Here is a 26,726-nt window from a genome sequence, read left to right on the forward strand (position 1 = left end):
CAATTTCTACTTGGATGTGCCAATCTACTGAAAATCGTGTGACCGAAATCAATTTAAAAAAAAATAATCAAAAAACAAAAACCAATATAGATCAGTCTTACGTTGTTCTAATTGTCATTCTGCGCTCACAAACTGTAGTCAGGGCAACCACGAGTCTTTTACTGGATGACTCACTGGCTGTATTCAACAGCAAATATAGTCACAATTAGATGCATCTGAAAGCAAATATGCTTCTTTGTTTTTGCTGAGCTAATTTTGTTTAAAGGGGAAGTAGCATCAATTTTAAGCTTTGTAATGAGATGTAGCAGCTTGTAATATACTGGAACTGGATTTTCCAATCACTTACAGGCAATACAAACTTCACAGAACCTACAGTTAGGTCCATAAATATTTGGACAGACAACTTATTTTTCTAATTTTGGTTCAGTACATTACCACAATGAATTATAAATGAAACAGCTAGGATGCAGTTGAACTATAGACTTTTAGCTTTAATTCAGTGGGTTGAACAAAAAAAAATTGCATGAAAATGTGAGGAACTAAAGCCTTTTTTAACACAATCGTTTCATTACAGGGGCTCAAAAGTAATTGGACAATTGACTCAAAGGCTATTTCATGGGCAGGTGTGGGCAATTCCTTTCTAATGTCATTATCAATGCAGATAAAAGCCCTGGAGTTGATTTGAGGGGGGGGGGTGCTTGTATGTGGAAGATTTTGCTGTGAACAGACATGAGGTCAAAGGAGCTCTCCATGCAGGTGAAACAAGCCATCCTTAAGCTGCAAAAACAGAAAAAACCTATAGAGAAATTGCTACAATATTAGTATTAGGAGTGGCAAAATCTACAGTTTGGTACATCCTGAGAAAGAAAGAAAGCTGTGGTGAACTCGGCAACACAAAAAGACCTGGACGTCCACGGAAGACAACAGTGTTGGATGATCACAGAATCATTTCCATGGTGAAGAGAAACCCCTTCACAACAGCCAAACAAGTGAACAACACTCTCCAGGAGGTAGATGTATCGTTATCCAAGTCTACCATAAAGAGAAGACTGCATGAAAGTAAATACAGAGGGTGCACTGCAAGGTGCAAGCCACTCATAAGCATCAAGAATAGAAGGGCTAGATTGGACTTCACTAAAAAAAAAAAAAATCTAAAAAAAGCCAGCACAGTTCTGGAAAAACATTCTTTGTACAGATGAAACCTTTGGACAGATGAAACCTCTACTAGAATGATGGCAAGAAAAAAGTATGGAGAAGTCGTGGAACAAACAGCTCATGATCCAAAGCATACCACATCTCTATAAAACATGGCAGAGGCAGTGGATGGCTTGGGTTTGCATGGCTGCCAGTGGCACTGGGACACTAGTGTTTATCCATGATGCGACAGGACAGAAGCAGCCAAATTAATTCTGAGGTGTTCAGAGACATACTGTCTGCTCAAATCCAGCTAAATGCAGTCAAATTGATTGGGAGGTGTTTCATAATGACCCAAAACATACAGCCAAAGAAACCCAGGAGCTTAATAAAGCAAAGAAGTGAAAGATTCTTGAATGGCCAAGTCAGTCACCTGATCTTAACCCAATTGAGCTGCATTTCACTTGTTGAAGAGTAAACTTCGGGACAGAAAGGCCCACAAACAAACAGCAACTGAAAGCCGCTGCAGTAAAGGCCTGGCTTTAAAAAGGAGGAAATGCAGAATCAGTTGATGTCCATGAGTTCAAGACTTCAGGCTGTCATTGCCAGCAAAGGGTTTGCAACCAAGTATTAGAAATGAACATTTTATTTTCAGCTTTTTAATTTGTCCATTTACTTTTGAGCCCCTGAAATGAAGCGATTGTGTTAAAAAAATAAAATAAAAAGGTCTTAGTTCCTCACGTTTTTATGCAATTTTTTTGTTCAGCCCACTGAATTAAAGCTGAAGTTCAACTGCATCTGAGTTTAAAATTTATTGGATTATGTACAGAACCAAAATTAGAAAAAAAAGTTATCTGTCCAAATATTTATGGACCGAACTAATAAATAAACCCCTAAGTGTTTATATACAAAGTCCGAATGCCAAAAAAATCGAGTTTTTCGAGATTTATTATACCTCGAGGATGAAAAAAGTCAGAATCTGAAAATCTGGCATCATAGTCCTACCGAGGTTGTATGTAAGTCAATGGGAGAGGTACCTGTCCTGTTTGGAAGTTTCTGTGGTCTGCACTGGAATTAGCCTGAAAAAACTCTGAAAAAACATACGATTCCGATTTTCACTCTATTTTTCTGTGTTTGTCCCCGATCCAATTAAATTGTGCTATTTTTTTTTCCTTAAATAAATAAGGTCCAGTTGTGGATTCTAGTTTGGTCAGACTTTTTTTTATTAAAATACTATACTATAAATTTGGATTTTTATAAATATGCCCATAAGTAAAGAGCTCTATTCCAATGAGGAATTGAGGTTGTCCCCGTCACAGATTGTGTAATGCACTGCTTTGTTCTTTACAAAGTCAACCTAAAGTATCAAATCTAGTTATAAAGTTATTCTTTGAACTGTGGTTCCAAGGGAAGAAAACCATTTGATATATTCATGAGACAAATGGCTAAACGCACCACAAAGAGTGGAGTGCCGCTCGAAACGTTGCATTGTGCTGCTGTCCTACAAAAAATAAAGACGGTTTTATTATAATTGGAGTGCTGTCTATTGGGAAAGATTTATAAATGCAGCCCATACATGGTAATCTCATACGTCACCCCTGGTTTGGTACCTGGCTCTTTGCAGTGGTGGTAATCATCATCATTTCATGAGGACATTTGATTTTCAATGCTTGAGAAACATCAAGAAGTTTGAAGCAGTACAAGAGAATTGTGGGGCTCCTAGTGCACAATGTTATCTCTTTGTACAATTTCATCACTTTCTATTCTGTCAGGGATACAAGAAACCCACATTAGAAGGGTCTGTGTTTGTGAATAGATGCAGGAATCCTTATTTGACTGCAAAATGTATCTCGCCAATCTATTTCTAATGGATGTCCGTCAGTCTAATGTCAATACCAACTTACATGCCATATTGGGAGAAAGGCATGCAGGTCATGAATATAGTATTGTTCTAATAAGTGGTGATAACAAAAGAAGAACCTTGGGAAATGCCACTCCTCCCATAGGTAAGAATTAAAACAAGATGAGGATAAATACATGAGCATTGAGAACCCAAAACAGTCCGATGTTTGCAGACGAGCAACTGCTGAGTGGGTGCTGTGGGTTATTATATTATATTATATAACCTGAGCAAATGTTGCACCTTTTTATTACATTCCCTGCCATATGCTATTTTCAAGGACTTTGTGAAGGACAAACTGAGTTGCAATGCTCCTTAGTATCTCATGCTGATGTAGAACAAGGAGCAGGCAAGATGCAGTTGGATTGTAAATGGAGACTTGTTAAACTGCCTGTATTTCTTCTCCAGCCAGGGCTCGGAGGTGGGTAATGCCTGTGCCCTGCTAATGCTGCTGCTTCTTGATCTGTTCCTGATGAGGCGACTGGAGATCCTCAAGCAGCAGGAGGTGGAGAGGAGACTGATAAAGATCATCAATGACATTAAAGGTCACTGCTGCCTAGGTTTTAGTTTCTTTTAGAAAGCAGATATTACAATTAACTTTGTGCCTTCAAAACTGCTGTATACTACAGTTGGCATAACCAAACTCTTGCTCTGCAGAATCAGGGCATTATTAAAGGGCACCTATCATAGGAAATTTGTTTCCCCCCACCAGAGGTGCTGGATTATAGAGCCTGCACAACAGTTGGGGGGAAACTACTATTTTGAGTATATAATGCTTGTAGGGAGCATTCCTTGCTTCCCATGCTTGTGGGAGCTCCTAGTGTAGACTACTGTTGGGACACTAAGCTAGACTCCCAGTTAGCTCATTTATGCACGTTTGTGACATCACACGCTGTGCACAGTGAGAAGGTGGGACACTCTCTTATTATTTGCATGTGTCGCCAAAAATGGGCGTCTGCACCTGCATTGGGCAATAGTATTGTTTTTCACCCAACAGAAGCGTGAGCTCTACCTGCTCACACCTCCAGTGGGAGGAACAATTTTCCTATAAAAGGTGTTTTTTTTAGGGAGGTCAGCAGGAGTAATTGCATCCCTCTGCACTAAGAGCAGTAAAGCAGGAAAAGAGCAGTAAAGCAGGAAAAAAATTTAAGTTGCATGTCAAAGAGTGGACATGTAGATAATTTATAGGTATGTTGCAAAAGAAAAAAAAAATCATATTTCGTCTTAAAATGGAAATCTGATGCATCCAGTGGCGGCCATGGAAATTATGAAATGCTAGCTTAGCATTGCAAATTATCTCATACATGAGAGTATCCTTTATCCAGGCAGTAATAGCCATACAGAAAATTTTATTTTGTAAATGTATAATGGCTCACTAAACTGTCCTTGTTATACTGTGCTACTGAGTGGTGTAGGGTGGAAAGAAAAAATGCAGCACTGTGGATTGCTAGAGTCTCTTTATTGCCCATAAATGGAGGGGTACAGCTGGTTGGCCTGAGCAAGTGTCTCTGTTAAGTGGTCTTTCAGCCATTTCTGGAGAGTGGTAATTGTGTATGAGGCAGCCACAATTCTGGCACTAGATTACTACCCCATCATTCATTATAATCCCCACAGCCTGTAATGCACCAGGGCACCCTTGGTAGTGACAGGTAAAAAGGAACCTTTAATGTGCTGCTCTGCAGATTTCTGGAGTCTGTAGTGAGAATCTGATTAGTACAATGATTTCTACCTATACAGATATCCTTAGGAGAGGACTTGTTTGGGGGGATGCTCTGTATCCTGATCTCTACATGCCTTCAGCCCCTTCATGGTCCCTGCATTGGGCTTATCGAGATGGGCGACTTGTGAACTTACCGGTCAGCCTGCTGGTGGATGGAGATGTGATCGCCCTGCGACCTGGGCAGGAATCGTTTGCCTCTGTGAGGGGCATAAAGGTAACTAGATCTTTAACTCTCCTTTGTGCTTGATTACAGGGGAGCCCCAATTTGTAAAGTAGCATATATCTAATCCAAATCCTCTTCTACGTCCATTCAACAGACCTTGACGGAAAAATTATGAATCTTGGTTTTAACAACCCAGAATGCAACAGTCTAAAGCTAAAAGCCAGTGATTTTGGTTATCTTGCTGCAAATTTAATCACTGACCTATCTGCATTTTTTGTTCCCCATGTTAGGATGATGAACACATAGTCCTAGAACCAGGTGACCTCTTTCCCCCTTTCACTCCTCCGCCATCACCCAGAGCTGAGGGCAAGAGGGTCCCTCAGGATCCACAGCAGCATCATCTGTTCCGTGTCAGCAAAACTCCGGTTCTGGACAATGTCAGGTAAACCTTCCAGAATTCATGAGGAATTCTGGTCAGAAGTGATAGTAAATACATTTGATGATTGTATTGGCATACAGTATGTATATGAAAATCAGAGCGAAATCTTTTCCTCCTACTTTCTGGGTAGGGAACTTTCCAGGATGTGGACATCTGTCTGTATTGGCTAGTCACACACAATATAACCCCTTCTTGTAGTCTGTATTTCCCCTTTAAAGTGCATTTAGCTCATGTCTTTTTGCAGTCAGTCTTATATGTATTCTTTAGATAACCTGGGGATGTTGACTGCAGCAAAAGGATAAAATCTGTGCTGGACTAAAATCAAGAGCTTTAAGTGATGAGGGGGTTGGTGTCACTTTAAATACACGTAAAAAGAGTCAGAATTTCGTAGGCACAGAAATACATGGCATGTGACCTCCCCTCCCCCCCAGTAAAAATAAAACACTTGGTTTGTGTATGATAAAGCCATTCTAGAGTGACACTTCTAACTGCGTGAAGAGCTATTGAGACTAACAGGCAGTACAAATACCTGGTTATGGGCCGCAGCAAGTTCTAGCACAGCCTAAGGCTTCTTAATGAGCTCATTTGTGCTTTTACATTGTGGCAGGTGAGGTGTGAGTACGTAGGGCAAGTAGCAACCAGAATTTCAAGTGCATTGACAAAGCAGCTGTGTACAACCATCACTCCGTGTCCAATGATTTCCTAAGCTCTCCCTGAAGCAGGATTTGTTAGAATTACTCAGCCACTTATTACAGAAACCTGTTGCAATGTTGACGTCTGCTGCTGCTGCTGGCAGTGGTTTAACTAGGCATTACTGGACCCGGAATTTTCTCCTCTTCCTCATCGCTGTTTATTTATGTCCAGAATTCCTTTAGAATCTCACAAAACATTGGGCCTTTCAGAACATGATCTCCGATCCTTAGTCTATTTTACACAAATGTCATCACTGTTTCCCTTGGAGATCACTTTAAAGGCTACTATTTCAATCTTTTCATAGTCCCCAAGAAGGGTGGGTCATTCTGCCCAGTATTGATCTTTAACAATAGAGTCCCTCAGGTTGGTCATAGTAGCCATGATACCGGACAATTCGTTGTGGCTCTCGACATAAAGGATGCATATCTACACATTCATACTCTCCATCAGAAGTACTTAGAATTTGCGTTCTGGAACAAGCAATATCAGTTCCCAGCACTCCCATTTGGCCTGACATTGGCTCTGCGAGTCTTCACCAAGGTGATGGCAGTGGCTACTACTGTCATGCGCAAATCTTTATCGGCTAAACCTGTTATTGGGCCTGGCATTTTTACCAGCAGTGGTATTCTAACTTTCACTGGGACTTTAAGGAGTTTTCCCTGCCTTACATAATGAGTTTGCTGCTCTCAATGTGACTCTCCTTGTGGTCTCTCAAATCTGGGATTTCGTCCGTTAGACGTCTTTCAAGAGCTCCTGGCTGTTATTCTGGATGCTAAAACCTACAAGGGGTAGACTTCCTTGTCCTTTCTGTGAGACCTGGTTCTACGAGCACTCCGAAGGCATCCTTTTGAACCTATGACCTTCATGCCTCTCCCTTGGCTTGCCTGGAAAACTGATTTCCTCATAGCAATTACCTTAGCAAGGCGGGTCTCTGAGCTCAGTGTCCTGTTATATAAGACCCATTTCCTGGTCTTTCATCCTGACAGTACTATGCTTTGCCGTTTATCTACCCAAGGCGATGTTCCCTCAAATTCCTTCTCGGCTACAGTATGTGCACTAAAAAAAGTATTTTGTGCCCACATATTAAACTTACGGTATGCGTGCATTTTTAAAAACTGTATGTGCAGGTCAGCATAAATGCAAAATTCTTTTGTGCGCACCTCAATTTATTGTGTGCACTGGGATCAAAATTTGTGTGCTCATGCACAAGCGTACAGCTTCCAGGTAACATTGTCCCAAGGTGTTATCAGTCTTTCATCTAAATCAGGAGATAACTTTTCTGTCCTTTTTTCCAGCCCCTCGTAATCTGAGTTGGCCCTTCATTTGTTGGATCCCTCAAGGGCCTTCAAGTTCCTCCTACATTAGACCGTCAATTCTGACTCAATGGGCTGAAATGAGCTTGCTGAAATATGAAAAGCCAATTTCAGCCCCTTTGTATGTGCTGTAGTCAACACAACGGTCGCAGATGTTAAAAGAAGGGGAGGCTACTGCCCTCTGAAATTGGCCTGCTTATTTCAGCCCCCGTGTGGCACTAGCCTTAATGCATCTATCTTTAGATATATCAAGGAAGCTATTCAGCATGCCTATATTGCCCATAGGTGAGGCCCTCCTTCCAAGCTCTACTTCCCGCTCCACTAGGGGTGTGAGCACTTTCTGGTCCTTCCAAAATCAGGCTTCAGCGGAGCAGCTTTGCAAAGCAATTCTCATGGACGTCCGTCCACTCATTTTTTTAATTTTTATCAGTTTTAAGTTTTTTACAGTATCTGACACTCGCTTTGGCAGGAAGGTTCTGTTCTGCAGGCTGCATTGAATACTTCCACGTCCCCCAAGATGATGTTGGAGCAAGGGATATTTTGTGTATTCACCATTAAATATCTTTTTCTTCAATCACTTGGGGGCCTCCCTGGATTTGAGGCCTTTGTTATTTTTCTTTCTTGTTCCTTTTGCTACTGGTTACCTAATTTCCTTAATTTATCTAAACTCCTTTTACTTTGGTACAAAACTGTTACAAGGTCTGCATGACTTGAAGGGGAGCGGGTTGATCTAGCGTAGAAGAAGCTAAGTTCTTTCATTTTTGCATCCTGCCTACTAGTGTTACAGCTATACCCCACTGTTCCTGTGTCCCCCAAGTGATTGAAGTGATTGAAATTTAACTGTGAGTACAGACGATATCCTTTGTGCTTTAGGTCTTGTAACAACAAGCAACCAATCAGCAGACCACATTTTCTAGTATAATTGTTTGCTATTGGTTACTAGCCGCTGAGTAAATTTGGCGTGTAATTATATTACCCTACAATTAATGAGTCTTTCAACTCGTTAAGCTGTCTAAGTGCTTCTTTGTCCCTAAACTCATGGAAGCCTGGATTTAGTTTCTACTTTAGTCCTAGTGACCCTGGGCACATTATGCTAGTTCACCTAAAAACAAATCTTAAAGCATTTTGAAGAAAGAAATAATGTACCGGTTCCTGGGTATAATCCTCATATTCTCTTCGGTTCATATTAGGAGCTGGTTGGATCAGGCCTTGTCTCGGCCAGTAACAGCCTTGGATAATGAGCGATACACCGTTCAGTCAGTGATGCTAATGCATGCTGTCCCCAGCATTGTGGTAAGTGGTAGATATAATGTGCTATTAAGTTACAACACTGATTTTCCTCCATGTGTTAAGTTGTGACTGTCTGTTTTGTCACCTCCAGGCTGCCTTCCTTATCACCAATGCTTTACGTCTTATCTTTAGTGCTCCCGGCATCCCACCATGGCCCTATGCTCTGCTACAACTTCAGGTAATAGCATTTACTTTTATGGGCTTTGTCTTAATTGTTGGTAGCATACTAGCATATAGGGAAATAACCACAGAGAATATACAATGTTAAATACTCATATAAAGAGTATAGTAGGTGGGCTGGAAAGGCTCAATGGCTGGGAAACCTCTCTGCAGATTCCAGCACATGGAAATCAAATGAACCAAAGGAATAAACCAGACTGAATAGCTGAATAATTTGGGGTCAGGGAATTCTCCTCTGCAGTTTCCAGTAGGCACCCACTAAAGGGATAACTAATGAAATAAGCCATCATTCATAGCCACAAAAAGTGGCTGGGTAAATGTGACTGCTTAAAGCTGCCAAGTCTGCCCCTTGGACGTACTGTCCAATGTCTTGCTGGCTTGAAAATCCTGTATTGGTTTGTATTGATTCAGTTCTCTACCAGTGTGGCTCCATGGCCTTTAATAGGATGTGATTGTTGGCCTAGGCCCAGTGCGTTGTTAAAGATCTGCTTGTTTGCCAACCTGCTGAATGAGCAGATCTTACCATGTATGACCAATTTTAGGCACTGGGTCTCTCTGCAGTTACCAGAAATCTAACACACAGCAACCTATTCAATGTTGGCAGGTAAATGCAGTTCTCCCTGTTCTGCCACTTCTTTTCCCCGTCATGTGGATCCTGGTCACTGCACTTGGGGAAGCACGAGCACTGGCACAAATGAGCATGAACTCTCCCACCTCCCTGGTGAGCCTGATTGTTGTTAATATTTGTTATTTACTGCTCATTTGTTACTTCCTCTTTCTAAGGTATTAGTATGGCACTTCTCACCCCCTGCAGATAGCCAAGTTTTCTGAAGATACCCTCAGCAGCTATACAGAGGTCGTGTCTACACAGGTGAGCACCAGTCAGAGGAAACCAAGCAGCCAATAGGTTTAAGTTCTTATCTCAGGAGACCCTTTTTCATGAGACATATTTTCTTTCACAGGAAATGATGCGATGTGTGTGTTCCCACTTCCTGCAAGTCCTAAGAGGCAAAAGCGAAACTCTGGCCTACACATCTAGCTTGTTGCATGGCTTGGGATCTGTCACAGTGAGTGAGAGAATCTATTTTGGTCTGTTTGTGACCTACATTGAATGTGATGTTTGTGCTGGTGTTGCACATCAGGTCGGGGCAAGGCTGAAAACTGGGGGCCACAATGTTAGAAAAAAAGCAGATGGGGTCATCTTGCACCTGAGGGGTGCTGGGTTGTGGTACGACAGCGTCAGGGTCTCCCTGCACGATTAGCAGCTGATTGAGTGCCATATTACTAGGGCTACCCTACGTGATCAGCAGTGGATTCCGTACCAAACTGCATGATGAGCAGCTGTCAGGGCAATATTACCAGGACTTCCCTGCATGATTAGCAGTTAATTCAGTGCCATATTAATAGGACTTCCTGCATGATTAGCAGTTAATTCAGTGCCATATTAATAGGACTTCCTGCATGATTAGCAGTTAATTCAGTGCCATATTAGTAGGACTTCCTGCATGATTAGCAGTTAATTCAGTGCCATATTAGTAGAGCTTTTCTGCTAATGGTCCGTTACAAATGGCTCAGGGGTTATAAATGAGTACTGATGCTCTTCTAGGTTCTGTGCTGTGTGGATAAGCAAGGGGTGCTTTCTTGGCCCAACCCTAGCCCAGAGACTGTCCTGTTCTTCAGCGGAAGGGTTGATCAGACCACTGACAGGCATGATGATGGCACTGATCAGATGTCCCTAAGATCCTACTGCCAGGCTGATCTTGAGGAGGAGGTGAGGCGATGGCCTAATATTCTTAGTCCTTATGTGATGCTCATAACTTATATATATGTGCCTTTTAATTTATTATCCCCTAAGCCACAAGAGATGGTGGCTCTGTTGGCAGACACGGATGCTATGCAATTTGTGAATGAGCAGGAGACCCCAGAGAAACAAGGGGATTCTAAGACTTCTGACCCTACACGCAAGGGACACAGCAGGACCAAACACACTTCGGGGTCCAATGTCAGCTTCAGCCAAGAGACAGCAGGACCGGTGAGATGAACTAGGAAACCATGGCCTATTTAAATGCCACCAGGGAGGTCTCTATGCTGTTGGACAGTGCCTCTGATTATGTTTTACTTTTCCTAGGGCAATAGTGAAATGGATGATTATGTGTGCGACTGCCATCTAGAGATGCTGCGCCTTTCCCAGGACCAGCAAAACCCACAGAGCATCCAATTTGATGAGTCCAACTGGCAACTGCACCTTAGCTCCCTGAAACCATTAGGACTTAACGTACTGCTAAACCTCTGTAACCCAGCAGTGACCGCCACTCTCTGCCGTTTCTCTGATCATCTGAGACACATTGCTCTCCAGGAGATGCACTGCTCGGTATTGCCGGGGCATATTCCTTGGGGCCTCTGCGATTTTTCCAGATTGATTGGTGAGATGTAGTAAATTCTGTTCCCAATAGGGCTTTTATCATGTTTAGCTAATTTGGTTTTATAGTCATTTTTGCATTTGCAATTATTTGCGATGTACCGCCTCTCTGTAAACCTGCCCCTCAGAGCCCTTGCTCTTTATTGGAGATTCCGTTTCCTTGATGTAGTGCCCTTGCTTCTTCCTAGAACATATCCACTCTGTGAATTCTCCCCTACAGAACCTATTATCTTTCCTTGGAGAGCTTCTCCACCATGCACCCTTTCTCTTGATTGAACGCCTCCATTCCTGGACATCCCTTTGCAGAGCACTTCTTGCTCTCTGAGGAGCTGCACTGTGAATTATAGTGATAATGGCATAATGTGCCTTGCTCCAGTAACCCACACCAGCAGATTTACAGTTTACTTTCATTGGTCTAATTCAAGAAAAATGTTATTGGTTGTGATGTTTTCCTCGGCCGTTGGAGAATTATGACAACTTGACTATATAATTGCAAACTTTTGCTTTATGTCATCTCTCATCAACAATTCATCTTTAGGATTTACCCCAGGAGCCAAGGACCTTTTTAAGTTGGAGAACCATGTTGCTCTCTACCATCTACCGAGCGACGAGGCTGTGAAAGACAATCTGCTGTCGAAGCTGTCCACATCAGCCAGGCGAAGACCCCCTCTTAGTCACATGATCAGCCTCTTTGTCAAGGATGTTACTACTAGTGAGTTCCTTGCACCCAGTTCCCTAATGCCCCCAACCACACCTGTTACTGCTATGAGTTTTGTCTTTGTCCTGCTTCTCACTTTGTCTGTTCTTTCCCATATATTGTGGTAATTCCCCCTCAGACACCGAGCAGATGCTGTCTCATGGATCTGCAGACATTATCCTGGAAGCCTGCACAGATTTCTGGGATGGAACTGACATTTATCCTCTGTCTGGCTCTGACAGGTAAAACCTCTTAAAACAGCTAACTTTTTCAAATTATTTTAATAAACCCCGCCACATCCAACCTTTTGCCACTCATTGTCACGTCTCCATATTTGTGTCCAGACCATATCCTAGCAATGAGCAGAACTATGCCTATATTTAGTAAGCTGTAGAAAAAATGCTTGCTATCTTCATTCTCCGTGCACTTCGCCGCTGATTGGCTGCTTTGCCTCTTTGTGTGCCTATATCTTTCTGTACAGTGCTTTCAGTTCTGCCATTTTTCCTGTTTTAGGAAGAGGGTGCTGGATTTCTACCAACGAGCCTGTCTGTCTGGCTACTGCTCTGCTTTCTCTTACAAACCCATGCACTTCTCCCTTTCTCCTCAACTGCATGGAAAGTGCATAGAGTTACTGCATGCCCCGGGGCACAATGCCCTTTCTGCACCATGTGATCTTGTTGGCAGCATCGCCCTGAAACCTGGAGGCAGACATGACAGCTGGAGCTCTGATGGTAAGTGTCTTAGCTTCATACTGCATGAGAGCAAATGCTCCCCCTGGGATCTCATTTGTCTCTCTTACACCTTACACAATGCCTGACCATTCTGGCCTTCTGCTCTCGCTAGTTCCTCATTGCCTCCTCTGATTCTCTCTTCATCTATCCCTTATTACTGCTCTCGTTTTCCTGTACACTCCCCGTACACCCAGAGGGTATTGGGGAAGTGATAGAGGATTTCACACAGGCTCTGAGTGGCCAGATCTTCATGGGAATGGTCTCCTCACAGTATCAGGCTCGGCTGGATATTGTTCGCCTTATCGATGGGTTAGTAAATGCCTGCATCCGATTTGTATACTTCTCTATGGAGGACGAGCTACGGAGCAAGGTGTGTAATGACATACTGTACATATAGGGCCTTTTTTGTGAGCTTGATGGATTTTGTGACATCATGAATTATTTTCTATTCTTGTTCTTACTGTCAGGTCTTTGCAGAGAAGATGGGTCTGGAGACAGGATGGAATTGTCATATATCTCTGACCCCAAATGGGGACGGACCTGGGTCTGAAGTGCCCCCATCTAGCCCAAGCCATGCAGGCTCTTTGCGGGATGATCTGCACCAGGGTGAGTAATAATTCCTAGGTTGTTCTCTCCTAATTCCGGGCAGAAGTGCCAGCCTTAAGGAGGCTATACATGGACCAATCATGTACTCTCTCCAGCCAATCAGCCCACAGATGAAACAGACAGAGAATGTGCAAGGGCTCATACACCGTATAGTTGCTTTTTTTGTTCTGATTGTTTGAGAAAACATCCTAGTAATCAAATGAAATGTTATACTTAAAAAAAAAAAAAAAGTTTGGGTAGATTTTCCCATTCTTTCTATTACACCTGACTACCTTGTCTTTAAGGAACAAACCCCCCACTTATGCTCAGCCATGGAAAGAGAACAGCTTTATATAGAAAACTGGAGATTAAGTAGTGGGATGAGATTGATTTAGGACAATGGCAGACAGGGTACTTTGTCTTCTGTGGGAACAAACTGCCAGAAAAATACATTTACATTGTGAGGCATGGGAATTGCCCGCTATCAATTTAAAAGCAACAATCTGCACAACAATACTTCCCACATGTATGGTATCAATTAGTAAATTAATAGCACCTCTTACTTAGCATCTGATTTATATGGTGGCTCCTGGGGGCGACTGTGGATTCTGATTCTGTGGACAGTGTAGATTTTGGATATATTGTTCCGTCTCTTGAACAGTAGTATTATTTAGCAGTATTTCTGTATCATACCATGTAGTATGTCTAAATGCATACATTGTAAGATGTCTGATATGTATCGGTAGTGAAGATATGTAACCCATCCATGTTGAAAAGAACCTATCAGTGAGTTGTTCTGTTTGTAGTGGATTCCACCCAATCCATATGAAAGATGTAATGAAGTTTTTGTTTGACCATAAACTTCTTTCTTTTGCTGATGAAGAAAGCAAAAGAAACTTTTATCATTTTTTTTTTTTTTTTTCTACTAACCCCTTACTAATGCCTCTCTACTTTTAGCCTCTCGAGAGGATGCTGAAGGGCTACTTCTCATGGAAGATGAAGGTCACTCCGATATGATAAGTTTCCAGCCTACAGACAGTGATGTCCCAAGCTTCCTGGAGGATTCTAATAGGGTTGGTGAACAAAGGTTTCTCTTTAGGGGAATGTTGCTCCACTAAGCTCCAATTTGATTGAACACCTTAAGATCTGCATTAGTTTTATTCTACATAAGTAATCAGTTTCTATGCGATATCAGCCCATGTACAGAACTGTTGTCTCGTTCATGAGCTTCTCTCTTTCCATTTTTCAGGCATTTGGTAAGGGTCTTGTCCTTAATAAGGAGGAGGAGGTTTGGGTTGGTTTTATATTGCACTTTGTGTGCGGTGCATAGTTCTGCTGTTTTATAGCCCATATAATTTAATGTAATTATAAAAAACCCCAGTCAACACTTTCAGTTGGGCTGCATCAGATTTGTATACTTCTCTATGAGCTCTAACTGAGCTCTGATGGGGCTATTGCAGTGATACTTTCAGCTTTTCTACCTTTAAAACAGAAAAAATGTTTATGGCCATGATGAGTAGAATGGCTGTGGAAAAACATAATTTCTTTGCCGTAGAATTGTTAAACTATGTCAGTATAAGGGGAAGCATGGTGATGGTACTCTTGTGTAAATATTTCAAATTCCTTTTGCATTTAGGCAAAGCTTCCTCGGGGAATCCACCAGGTTCGACCTCACCTGCAGAATATTGATAACGTGCCTCTGCTGGTCCCGCTGTTTACAGACTGCACACAAGAGAGTAAGATGACTGAAGAGATGGATGTGACTGGGTGGGGATCATGGTCAGGCTGTTTGTAATGTTTCTTTTTTTTTGTTTCTTCTCAGCCATGTGCGAGATGATCCAGATCATGCAGGAATACAGAGAGGTGACATGCAGCATAGGGAGCTCGGCAAGTATCCGGAACAGCGGCCTGTTCTTAGAGAGTGATATTAGGTCAGCTATTTGTCTTATCTTGTTATTTTCCTCATTTACCTGCTTTCCTTGTGTTATTGCTTCAGCTCTATCATGCATTTTATTCTTATTTATTCCCCATTTATGTCCCCAGAATTATCCCCTGTCAATTCAGCCCTTAGTACAATTTTGGGGTATTTTCCGTTGCACCCTGCATTGGCACTAGTCATTTATCCTATTTTCTTTATACTATTTACAGTTAAGTTGGCCACATGCGGACAGATAAAAGCTGCCAACTAGGCACTTCCAGACTTGACAAGCAGAAAAATATGAGTCTCACTTTAATATAAAGTTCTTAGCTTCGCATTGGAGAATGGCAGCCTAGAAAGATAATACAAAACATTCTCTCTTCATGACAGCCATTTTGGTAGTTGCTCCATGCAACAACAACCTTCCCTCCTGTACTGTGCAATGTGTATCACTGGTCTTGGCCTTCTCTGCGCTAGAGCTACAATCTCACCCCCTTAACTGCCCTTTTATAAGTCTGTCCGCACCATCATTTCTCTGACTGATACGTCTATCCCTTGCAGTATCTGTTTGGACCCTTTGTATCCATCTCGTTGTTCTTGGGAGATGTTTGGGTATGTAAGTGGCCCCCTACAGACAACAGCTTCAGAAGAACTTTCCCCCCTTCAGATTTCTGCAGCCCTGAACTGCCTGCCCTGCTCCATATCCTTCCGGCAAGAGGAGTGTGTGGGCATTATCCGGCTTATTGAACAGGTCAGATGCTTGTCTGTTATGAATCTTAACTACTCTCCTTTTCCAATCTAAGGCTTTAGTTGTCTCCACTGTATCCAACCATGTTCTGAATGTTGGTGCTTCTTCTGCCTTTTCTAAATGTTAAAAAATGAGACATATAGTACAATTGAAAATCTCTCCCATCTTGTAGGTGAAGATGATAATGAACTATATAGGTTACTGGTTTCACTTTGGGCTAAAAATGATCATCTTCTTTACAAATGGCTTCTTTATTGGAACCATAGTCCCTGCCCGTGTTTCATGTTCTAATGGTCCTTGCCAGAAACAGTAGAATGGGAATAGCCAATCACAGCTCTGCAGTCACACAAGCAAAGACAGGCTTTAGTTCCCCATCAGGTCAGCCTAGCTGCTGGTTGGTTCCTATCAGACAGTGCAGTGTGTTTAAAGGGCATGTAAAGGGAAAAATATAATAAAATCCAATTTTTACTTTCTTTAATGAAAAAGAAACCTATCTACAATTTACTTTAATTAAAAAATGTGTACCATTTTTATAAGAAACCTGCAGTGAATTTCTCCCTTCATTTACTGCTGTGGACAGGAATTGTCAGATGGTCCCTAACTGCTCTGCAGGGAAACAATCATACTTATGAACAGCAGGGGGAGCCCTGCCTTACTTCCCAGCCATGCAGAACTCGAGCAGCTTTGTTGAGGGCCAGATGCTGACCTCTAGCTGATGGAAAATCAATCCTGCCTAGGCGTCCCCCATACATGGGCAGATTAGCTGCCAAATCAGTCTGAAGGGCTTAAAGGGCAAGTCAACCCCCAAATAAACATTTGCCTAATATAAGAAAACATTATAAGCATATATGTATATTGCAAGATTTAATCTGTCCATGTATTGCCACCTTTATACACAACCAACAATATGTTGCATAGCAAATTCTGTGGACTGGCAAAGTTTTGTACAAATGTTTTTCTAATTTATATGTGTATTATTATGCTTATTTGTGCTTTGCATCCCCCAGGCACGCCATTCTACGTACGGTATCAGGAAATGCTTTCTGTTCCTTCTACAGTGCCAACTCACCCTTGTTATTGTCCAGGTAAGAAAACCTAAGCCTTGGAACAATCCTTGCCTGTCAAAAGGGAAAAAATACTAGACAACGCCTATCCTTCAAATTTAGGTCTGCCTCACTGCAATGTGTATGACCTTCCATATAGAACTTTCATACACAGTGGCAATGTCCATAACAAACTGCCAGCTGACATTAAGTGCTGCCTCCAGATTGGTTCTCACCTTTTCCACATCTAATCAGCAGGGATCCCTAAACAGAAAAAAACAAATTCAATAGATTCCACGATTCCACTGACCCTAAACATTCTCACTATGTGGCATTAATGTGTTTGTCTATTTTCTCTTAGTTTATGGCTTGTTTGCTACAGCTGCCTCCTATTCTTAGTACTACAGACATTCTCTGGTTGTCCTGCTTTTGCTACCCCCTTCTCAGGTGAGATGAGTACAATGAGAGTTTGTTTATTCACCGCGCATTGTGTGACCACACATGTTATCATGTTTTTTTTTACTTCTCTTGTTGCAGTGTGTCTTTGCTCGGGAAGCCTCCAGATAATTCTATAATGGGTGTAGCCACTGGAAAAAACCTTCGTTCAATCCCAAAAAAGGTAAAAGTACCTTCAGAGATAATAATCAATGCAGACATTTTGCCAAATAGATTCTAGTATTGGTTGCCTTAGAGCACTATGCCCAACTAGTGGCTTGTGAGCAACTTACTCCTTTTGCTCCCAATTTCACTTCAAACAGCTTCTTGTTGGTTAGCAGTCCACATGAGGCAAACAGCCAATCATAAAGCTTATTTGGCAACCCCCAACATTTTCTACATCTTAATGTGGCACCCAGGTAAAACATTATTGGGGGCTCTGCCTTAGACAACTCCATGGTGAAGCTGCAGCTACTTTAGTATCCTTTCAATGTATCCATACCCACATTTTTTCCCTTGGATTTTGAGAATCCACGATCATTTGTATGACGTGGGCATTTTCTCTTTCGATAGACGCAGCACTACTTTCTGCTCTGCTTCTTGCTCAAATTCCTTCCTTCCTGTTGCTGCTGTTTGGCATGCTTCTGGTTCTCACTGCAGAGATTTTGCGAGATCTCCTCCCACAGCAACTCCACCAATTGCTCAGGAATTGCCACATACAGGTAGGAGAGGGCAGTCATGGTCTCATTTAGAAATTTTCTGTTTAATGGAGTGTTTGAGTTCTTGTGTCTCATATTTAACTTAACAAAAAGCTCGACCTATCACCTTGTCCCTTCCTGCAGTTACTCTGCCGTTGCCCCGGACTGGTTTGGTTCCCTTTCTGGTGCTCTGCTGCTTGCACAGAAGCTCTCCGCTTGTCTCATTGTTTTGCACATTGGTGAGCAAAGATACTTACAGTTTGAAAAGTTAGGGCTTTATCCCCACAGATATTCACAACAGTATCTCCTCTTTCTCAGTATTTATCTCCATCAGTCACGTGCATCGTTCCAAACCGCTGTGGAAGGGAAGCCCCTTCAGCAATTGGTGGTGGAGTGCAACTATTCTTGTGCTGTGAGTATGGAGCTTGCAGAAAAATGGAGTAGGTAATAGTCGCTTTCCCAAGTCTGACCAACTCTTGCTCTTATTTAGGGTTCTGGCCCAGGGACTACAGGCTGGTCTTGACCTGCAGCTTTGGACAAACAAGGACACACCCCTGACCTTTCACCTTTGGGACATCCCTCTTTTGACCTGGCTACTGGGGACTCTTTCGCTGATTGCTATCCTTGTCATTAATGAGTTGGTCAAATTGCATGAAATCAGGTACAAGTCTGTCTTTACTATGACCTTGTTTATGTTTCAGTTGTTTTACTATAACACCCAGCACACAATATTAGCTATAAGATGCTGTAAGTTCTAAATCAACAGCAGGTGGACACTGCCTTTGTCCTTTTTACAAGCTCAGACTTTGTTGTCTTTTCCCTCAGGGTACGAGTGCGATACCAAAAGCGGCAGAAGCTTCAGTTTGAAACCAAACTTGGCATGAATTCTCCGTTCTGATCCTTTTTTCAACGTGCTGTCCATGAGGAATACTTCTCGACCCCCTTGACGGATGAGGAAGGAGGCAGAGAGAGCTGGTATTGTTTAATTCCAACAATCCTAGAAGATGCAGCTTTTCTTTCACCAAAAAGCCAGCCCTCACCACCTGTGCCTCCTTCCCACCTTCTGTGCCTCTGCACTCTCCCTGCTTGTTTACAGACAGTTGGCAGCTGGAGAGTTGTCTGCAGCTTTTCTTTGCCCTAGCGCAGTCCACGACCCCTTTGCACTGATAACTTGAGGGGAAGATAGCATTTCCCTCTTTTAACCCTCCCAACAACCTGCAGCATGGATTGTAATTGTATTGCACAGCGACTCCTACCTGTGCCACATGCCTGCATGGCTTATCTAGTGAAATATGAACTTCAGTGTCCTTTAGAACCACTAGACCTCACCATGGTCAGCATGAATTGAACAGGCTACTTTTTTAATGATTAATATTTTCTATCAATTGTGGATAATGTGCTTTGTATAAAAACTACTTGTAAATAAAATATATATATATATATGTGATTACACACGGGTGTTGCAGATTGAGCTACTGAATGCTTTTACATACCCCGGGCCACAGCCACTGTAAAATTTAGAACTGTTAAATAACTCCCAGCATCCCTAGTCTTGCAACAAAACTTGCTGGGTTAACCAGGGCCTGATTTACTTAGCAGGCGTCCCTAGGCCTGCTGCTGTTCATTGCCCCTGTCCCCTTCCTTTGTGCACATGCGCAAATGTTCAGCATCAGGTCCGGGCATTGGTGCACAGGAGATTTTAAAGACTATTGCATCTCCTGCAAATCGCCCAGTGCTTCCAAACCAATGCATGTGTGGTTGGGTGGCATGTTGCCTGCCTAAAATTCTGCTGCCCTAGGCCCAGGCCTTTCCACAAATGGGTCTTCCAGGAGGAAAGGATACTAAAAAAAGAAAAAGACAGTCTGCAACCCAGTTCTTTGATTGTCCTCATTGGAGGTGGACACTGCTCCCTTTCTGTAACATACTAAAGGTTAATGTAAAGGTGAACCACCCCTTTAAGCACCTCTTATCCAGCGTGAACAACCCCAATTTGGCCAGTCTTTCCTCATAGCTAAGATTTTCCATACCTTTTACCAGCTTAGTTGCCCTTTTCTCTAGTCGGCCCTCCTGTCAGTGCAGACGTCAGGGTTTTGTCTTGATTCACCTCTGGAGGCAGGACAGAAAGATTGATGCCTCTTGGCTCCTCCTCCTCCTTAATATAAGTGCTGGCTCCACCATCTTCCCTCATTTCTGGGCCCTCTCTAATTCAATAATGTCCTGTTTGAGCACTGGAGGCCAAAATTGTACGGCATATTCGAGGTGAGGCCTTACCAGTGCTCTGTACAGTGGAAGAATGACCCTCTCCTCCCTTGAATCAATGCCCCTTTTAATACAGCTCAAGACTTTATTTGCCCTTGATGCTGCTGACTGCCATTGCTTGCTACAGCCAAGTTTATCATCTACAAGGACTTAAGGTCCATTTCCATAATGGATTTACCTAGTGGCTTGGATATTTTTACTTCCCAGGTGCATGACCTTATATTTATCAGCATTGAATCTCTTAACTGATGGATTCTAATTCAGGAATAATCAGCTGGAGTCCAAAGGACTTTGTTGGGGTCATTTACAAATTTTAGGGAAGGGTGTAAAGTACAGACAAATGTTGCTATGTGTTTGCACATTGTACCCTTCCCCATTGTGGTCACTGGAGTGCAAGGGTCTGAATAAATACAGTGCTGCTTGCATTTAGCAAGGTTGTCCACTCCCTAACTTGCAAGTCATTCAGATGTGGAAGGGAGAGCTGTGGTGTGTACAAAATATAAAGGAGCACAGGGCTGCCTTGTTCCTGCTAGCACTGCTCTCTGCGCTCGATTTTAAATGTCAAATAAAAAGAAATTCTGCATAAAAAAATAAATACCTAACTCATATGTTTACCTTATATATTACACTGGCTTAAAACAAGGCAACAGATAAGACTGATTAGTAACCATATTTATAGATATGTAAATATAAAAGCACTTTTAACATAAAATATTTTCTTAACAAAAACCACACGTCTTTTTACAGTTTTCCAGATATTTGCATTCAAGCGTTAACATTGAGCGAAATGCAAACGTGGAAAGCGAAACAGCAGCGACTGATAACTGTACTGTGAAAAAGGCAGCTATTAACAAGCACGAAATAGAACTTGTTAGTAATCTAGAACCCCCCCGTGACACCCGGATACTGAGCACTGCATTACCGCAGTGGAAATAACTTCTCCTTTAGGCACGGTCAGGGTTTCTGGCAGTTATATTTATCTCCGGCCATATCCGGAGCCATTAACTGACTTATGTCTCTGAGCAGAGTCAAGAAATAAAATAGGCCTCAATCCAACATGGCTTCCAGTTGCTCAGCTAGGTCGTCGAACATGGTGCTGATGTCGTCAAGGATGTTCTTGGTTAGTTGCACAGTTTCCCTGCAAGAACAAACAAACTGTGAGTGTTTCCTAGTGTTCTTATTTCATGTTTATTTTTCATCCAGCACTTCGGAATGAACGACACTTGACCACAGTTCAAACCATTGTACTCGCCACAGCTTACTTGGTAAGTGCAAATGTTCCATACAGTATCTAATACTCAGGCTCTATGTACTGGCTGTGGAGTGTGCTTCATTCTAACAGGAGGAATTCTTATCTAAGTGCTGATCACTTTCCAGAGGTAGCGCACAAGTGGCCAACACTCCAGAGAAAATAAATTGCACAACTAAAGTAATGCTGGCAGTAAACCAAAGCTAACAGTACCTAAGATATCAATAGAAACCTTACATAAACTGCAGCCATTGCAAAATAGTGCAGGACTTATGGGTGTAAGCTTGTTTGGTGCTTGTAAAGGTGGCCATACAATTAAGAGATCCGCTCGTTTGGCAAATCTCTCCCCGATATGCCCACATTGACGGGGGAGTTATCAGGCTAGTCCGATCATGGGCCCTAGGGTCCAACGATCGGATCATAATGCAGGCAATACGGGCGGTTGGATCACAAAACCGCATCAACGACGGGATTTCTAACCCTGCCTGATCGGCATCTGGCCTACTTTCGGGCAGATATCGATCAGGGAAGCCCATCTGATGGCCCCACGCACAGGCCAATAAGCTGTTGACTCGGTCTGTCGGTAGCTTTTATGGGCCCTGTGTATGGCCAGCTTAAGTGTAGCCCCAAAACTATTCAGCACCCTTGGAACTGACCCAGCCAAACAGAGGTACATCCGAGACATTATTAAGTGGCCTTCTTTCTACAGTAGTTTGAAGTTACTGGAGATCAGAGTAGAATAGGAAGAAGCCCTAAAGAATCATGTTGTATTGTGACCAGGGGTCCCAGCAAGAAAAGTTTTTTGTGAACACAGCAGACTGGTTTCTAGCCAGTTCAGAAATGGTAAGAAGGGGTTCTATGCCTCCTAAAGAAGAAAAGACGTATAATGGATCCCCCAGATCTCACCTGCAACTTTTTTCCCTAGGGTCTTGTAGTTCCCCTGTGTTCTGTAGCGAACTGGTAAATACTGGAGGTCCCTGGTCCGAAATGGAAATGCTCTGCTGAGAAATGCAAGTCCGTTCCCTGCTTGGGGCCACTGACTCTTTATCCCATAGAATAGACCCGGCAGGGAGCAAAGGACCAGTTACTGCTCTAGAGGGTTTCTGTAAAACTTGCTGGGGGCCAGAAATGACAAGATGAGTCTGAGAGACGGAGATACCTACAATGACAAGACACGGTTAAAAGGGTTGTAGGGTTTCAAAAGAATGTTCATTAAAGTGCTCTAGCTGCCATACCTGTGCTCCTTGTATTTATTCCACTTGTTTTCACTGGATCCTCCACTACCTCAAAGCTCAAGAGTCTTTTATCTATATCTGCTATTTTGGCCCTCAAAGTATCTTGCGTCAGGGGTTCTTGTGGTGGAATGAGAGATGAAGAACTGATTGCCAGTGCTGCCTTGGGACTCTCTTCTTCCTTTTCCTTCACCCTTGGCCTCCTCTTTACTGTGTCTGATTCTGTAAGGTTAAAATCGTGCTCCACATTCTTTGGTGTAGATGTGGCTGGCGGTGCCCTGGCCCCTGTATCTGGCTTTGGCCCAATTTGGGGTTTGGCTGCTATCTGAGGTCGGGGCTGTGGTAAGGCTACAGGGACAGGTTTAGCGAGAATGGCAGAGGTCTCTGAATGAAGCTGAGTCTCAGCAGACTGTAATTGTGACTCTTGAGTGGAAATGAGTTCTGATGTGACCTCTTGCTCCAACTTGGCCCCAGGAGGTTTGGGGCGCTGTTTAATGGTGAGATTACCCTCTTCTGCAAAAGGAATGCTCTCACTAGAACTGTTTTGTGAAGAAATAGGCTCCTCCTTCCTCTCCTCATCTTTTTTTGTGGTCAAAGGGAGGGAAAGTCTCCCACTGTGTCCAGCAGCAGACTCACTCACAGTCCTTCTGCGTGTTCCAGAAACATCCAGCACTTCTGTGTGGGGGGCTTTGCTGGTGCTGGCAGAAAATCCTGTCCCGCTTCCCATATCCTCTAGTTGTGCAGCAATGGTCCTTACTGAGCTCTGTCCTTCAGGAGATTGTCCCTCTACACTGGACATGGAACTGAGTCTTTTTGGAGGTGGCGGAGGAGGCCCCTTTCTACGTGCTCTAACCGCAAATGATTGGCTACGTTGAACCTTTTTCTCCGGCTGCCCATTAGTCAAGGAGCTGCGCCCAGGACGCCTAGTTAAGGTGGCGTATGAGCTAAGTGTCGCTGTGCCAGGTGTAGCTATTTTCTTCTCCTCCTCTTCTTCTGGTTCTCCATCAGACAATGCATAACGACAAGCACTGAGAGAACGCTTTTTAAGTGCAGGCTTGGGTGGGGGTGCAGGTGGCTCTGGCTGAATCAGACATCCGTTGGTCACCTGGTGGTGATGAAGGGTCTGGTCTGTCCCTTCCGGGTGATTCCTTTCTGGAAGGTTTACATCTACTCCTTGAGGGTGAAGAGGCAGAACAGGAAAAGAGGAAGCGGATTCCTGGGAATGGCCGGAACCCTGAGAACGAGAGCTAATGCTCTCCTGGCTGAAAGACCTCCTTCCTGTACACAACGGTTCATTCCCCCGAGTCAGGGCGCTTTGCAGCTCACGGCTCAGTTCTGCTCCTTGAAAGGTCAGCAGCTTGGGTGTGATTGGGAAATCTCCATTTTCAGGTGACTCCACAACAGCAACAGTGTCTTGGGACCCTAGAATCCTCCGTCTTAGTGTTCCCCCGATAGGGTAACCCTTCTGAAGATCAAGCAAGCGTTTCACGCCCAAAAGAAGCTTCTTTTGATGCCCTGTAATCAACAAAAAAAGATGCATTAGGGTCCTAAATTCCCTTGAAACCTCATTGATAATGTTCATTTTAATAATATTCTACTTTTGAAAACCACTGCCTACTTGTTGACCAGCAACTGGAAGATAGAGATGGACTATACATCCCAGAACCCATGTTGGAAAAGTACTGGTACTTCAGTAATATATAATAAGCTGTCACTAGGCAGAACTTATCTACACTAGCGATCACTGTGTTTACAGCATCTACTGCCAAAACAAAGGTCAGCTGTAGAACAAGGTCTCGTGTTGGATTCTTCTGTACAACAGGTATACAGCCATGCCTCTTTATAGAGAGGTTAGAGCTTTAACACATTCTTCCTATGTGTCCCAAACAGGTCGGGAGAGAATAGTGCATACCTAATCTGTGGATCCCAATCTCCTGCAGTCCCTCCCATGTTAGTTCTGTCACAGTGCTCAGAGATTCATAGCCATTTTCAGATAGTTGCTTGTGGTACTCTGGCAACCCCAACTGAGAAAGCCAGTCCCATAGGTCCACCTAGTTTTGGATAAGGAGATACATTTTTCCGGCGCAAAAAAAGACAGGGAGAAGGTAGACATGATATAAAAGCAAGGTCAATATGAACTTGGGACTGCAGAACTAAGAGAACATATATACTAAGCAGAACTTCTTAAACTAACAAAGGACCCTTACGGGTGTATGCTGGGGTAAGCCATCTGCTACTATCAGCTTGCCGATCTCGGTGGAAATCTTTTTCCTGTGTCCTGGCTTTGTCACTCCAATGGCTGTCAAGTCCTGGGGAAGGTGGAGAGGAAGACAGTGAGATCTAAGAAATCTAAGGAACAGTAACACCAAAAAAAATGAAAGTGTTTGAAAGGAATGACAATATCATGTAGTGTTGCCCTAAACTGGTACAACTGGTGTGTTTGCTTCAAAAAAACTACTATAGTTCGTATAAACACGCTGCTGTGTAACCATTCGGGCACAGGTTACACAGTAGATAACAGATACTGCCTGAAAATCCCATTGTATGCTACAGAGCTTATCAGTTATCTGTTGTGTATCCTGTGTTTGGAATGGCTGCCCCCATGGCTACACAGCAGCTTATTTATATAAACTATTATAGAGTTACTGAAGTAAACAAGTCAATTTTACCAGTGCAGCACAACAATACATTATATTTTAATTACTTTTAAAAGACTTTCATTTTTTTGGTGTTACTGTTCCTTTGAGGAATATGGGGTAGTTGGGCAGGCTAGTTCTCACCTCTGGGGTCACCCGCATGATTGTTGGAAGGTCATAGCCGGCCGAAATAAAGTTTCCCACATATGTTTCCATCTGGAAGCCACGTAGCCAGCAAAATATCTGCTCAGCATCCTAAAGATCAGGAGAAAACAAGAGGATACCACTCAGCCATGGATACAACTCTGATTGGGGTCAGCATTTAATCCTCTTGTTTAAAGTGAGGCATTATGTGGCTCCTCCTAAGCCTAGTGAGGTTATGAGTCAATGTTTACACAATGCACTTGTATTTTTATTCCCAAGTTCTCCCTTTACGTATAGTTACATATACTTGCCTTTCCTTGTGGATAAACCCAAGGGTCTTTCTCTACTGGTAGAATGGTGGACAGGTGGAGTCCTAAAACAGGGCCTTAAAATCAAAGTACTAGGTCAGTGTTCGTTGTATAAACCCTTATAGGCAGAAAGGACACAGATCAGTGACATTTGGTCTCCTCACCTGGGAATGTTTGGCAGTTCTGCAGATTTTCTGAGCCAAGGTGCATCGTCTGCAGGAAACAAACGGAAACATTAGCATTAGAGTGATGTTTTACAGCAGCAGAACACAAGGATTCAGAAAAGAACATGTTCACTCCCTAAACACCATCCAAGAGAAGTCTATAGTGGTGGCAATCAGGGATAACTGATTTGGTCCTACACAAATGGTCCAAAACAGCAAATTGAAGGAGTAGAGGGGATAGCAGATAAAGTTAGGACTGATGACAGCAACAATACAACCTGCGTCACTTCAGTTTCTTTAAAGGGATACTGTCATGGGAAAAAAGGTTTTTTTTTTCTAAACATAGTTAATAGTGCTGCTCCAGCAGAATTATGCGCTGAAATCCATTTCTCAAAAGAGCAAACAGATTTTTTTTATATATTTAACTTTGAAATCTGACATGGGGCTAGACATATTGTCAGTTTCCCAGCTACCCCAAGTCATGTGACTTGTGCTCTGATAAACTTCAGTCACTCTTTACTGCTGTACTGCAAGTTGGAGTGATATCACCCCCTCCCTTTCCCTCCCCCCCCAGCAGCGAACAACAGAACAATGGGAAGGTAACCAGATAGCAGCTCGCTAACACAAG

The 26,726-nt window shown here is 42.9% G+C and overlaps 2 protein-coding genes across 8 annotated transcripts in view; one reads left to right on the top strand and one right to left on the bottom strand.

Moving 5' to 3' along the window:
- The window catches only part of tmem94.L (transmembrane protein 94 L homeolog), a 27,961-nt gene extending 8,405 nt beyond the window's left edge, over positions 1 to 19,556 (top strand). For 3 of the 6 annotated variants that reach the window (XM_018234226.2, XM_018234224.2, XM_018234227.2), the window contains exons 5-31: positions 3,443 to 3,579; positions 4,772 to 4,968; positions 5,208 to 5,359; positions 8,553 to 8,655; positions 8,744 to 8,830; positions 9,437 to 9,553; positions 9,647 to 9,703; positions 9,795 to 9,899; positions 10,439 to 10,864; positions 10,961 to 11,255; positions 11,790 to 11,963; positions 12,088 to 12,190; positions 12,462 to 12,679; positions 12,874 to 13,049; positions 13,147 to 13,285; positions 14,222 to 14,337; positions 14,901 to 15,000; positions 15,087 to 15,195; positions 15,744 to 15,933; positions 16,938 to 17,015; positions 17,335 to 17,420; positions 17,511 to 17,592; positions 17,982 to 18,130; positions 18,251 to 18,345; positions 18,425 to 18,518; positions 18,597 to 18,767; positions 18,932 to 19,556. In XM_018234226.2, the coding sequence (XP_018089715.1) occupies positions 3,443 to 3,579; positions 4,772 to 4,968; positions 5,208 to 5,359; positions 8,553 to 8,655; positions 8,744 to 8,830; positions 9,437 to 9,553; positions 9,647 to 9,703; positions 9,795 to 9,899; positions 10,439 to 10,864; positions 10,961 to 11,255; positions 11,790 to 11,963; positions 12,088 to 12,190; positions 12,462 to 12,679; positions 12,874 to 13,049; positions 13,147 to 13,285; positions 14,222 to 14,337; positions 14,901 to 15,000; positions 15,087 to 15,195; positions 15,744 to 15,933; positions 16,938 to 17,015; positions 17,335 to 17,420; positions 17,511 to 17,592; positions 17,982 to 18,130; positions 18,251 to 18,345; positions 18,425 to 18,518; positions 18,597 to 18,767; positions 18,932 to 19,004 (3,829 nt within the window). In that variant the 3' untranslated portion in view covers positions 19,005 to 19,556. 6 annotated transcript variants of the gene reach the window in all.
- A 1,465-nt stretch (positions 19,557 to 21,021) lies between these two features.
- Positions 21,022 to 26,726, bottom strand: part of caskin2.L (CASK interacting protein 2 L homeolog) — a 45,265-nt gene continuing 39,560 nt past the window's right edge. Inside the window, exons 13-20 of one of the 2 annotated variants that reach the window (XM_018233951.2) lie at positions 26,099 to 26,147; positions 25,938 to 26,011; positions 25,627 to 25,737; positions 25,054 to 25,155; positions 24,759 to 24,897; positions 22,850 to 24,361; positions 22,521 to 22,773; positions 21,022 to 21,503 (exon numbers count right to left, since the gene is read on the bottom strand). In XM_018233951.2, the coding sequence (XP_018089440.1) occupies positions 21,413 to 21,503; positions 22,521 to 22,773; positions 22,850 to 24,361; positions 24,759 to 24,897; positions 25,054 to 25,155; positions 25,627 to 25,737; positions 25,938 to 26,011; positions 26,099 to 26,147 (2,331 nt within the window). In that variant the 3' untranslated portion in view covers positions 21,022 to 21,412. 2 annotated transcript variants of the gene reach the window in all.

The sequence above is a fragment of the Xenopus laevis genome, chromosome 9_10L (assembly GCF_017654675.1).
Source record: "Xenopus laevis strain J_2021 chromosome 9_10L, Xenopus_laevis_v10.1, whole genome shotgun sequence".
Lineage (NCBI taxonomy): Eukaryota > Metazoa > Chordata > Amphibia > Anura > Pipidae > Xenopus > Xenopus laevis.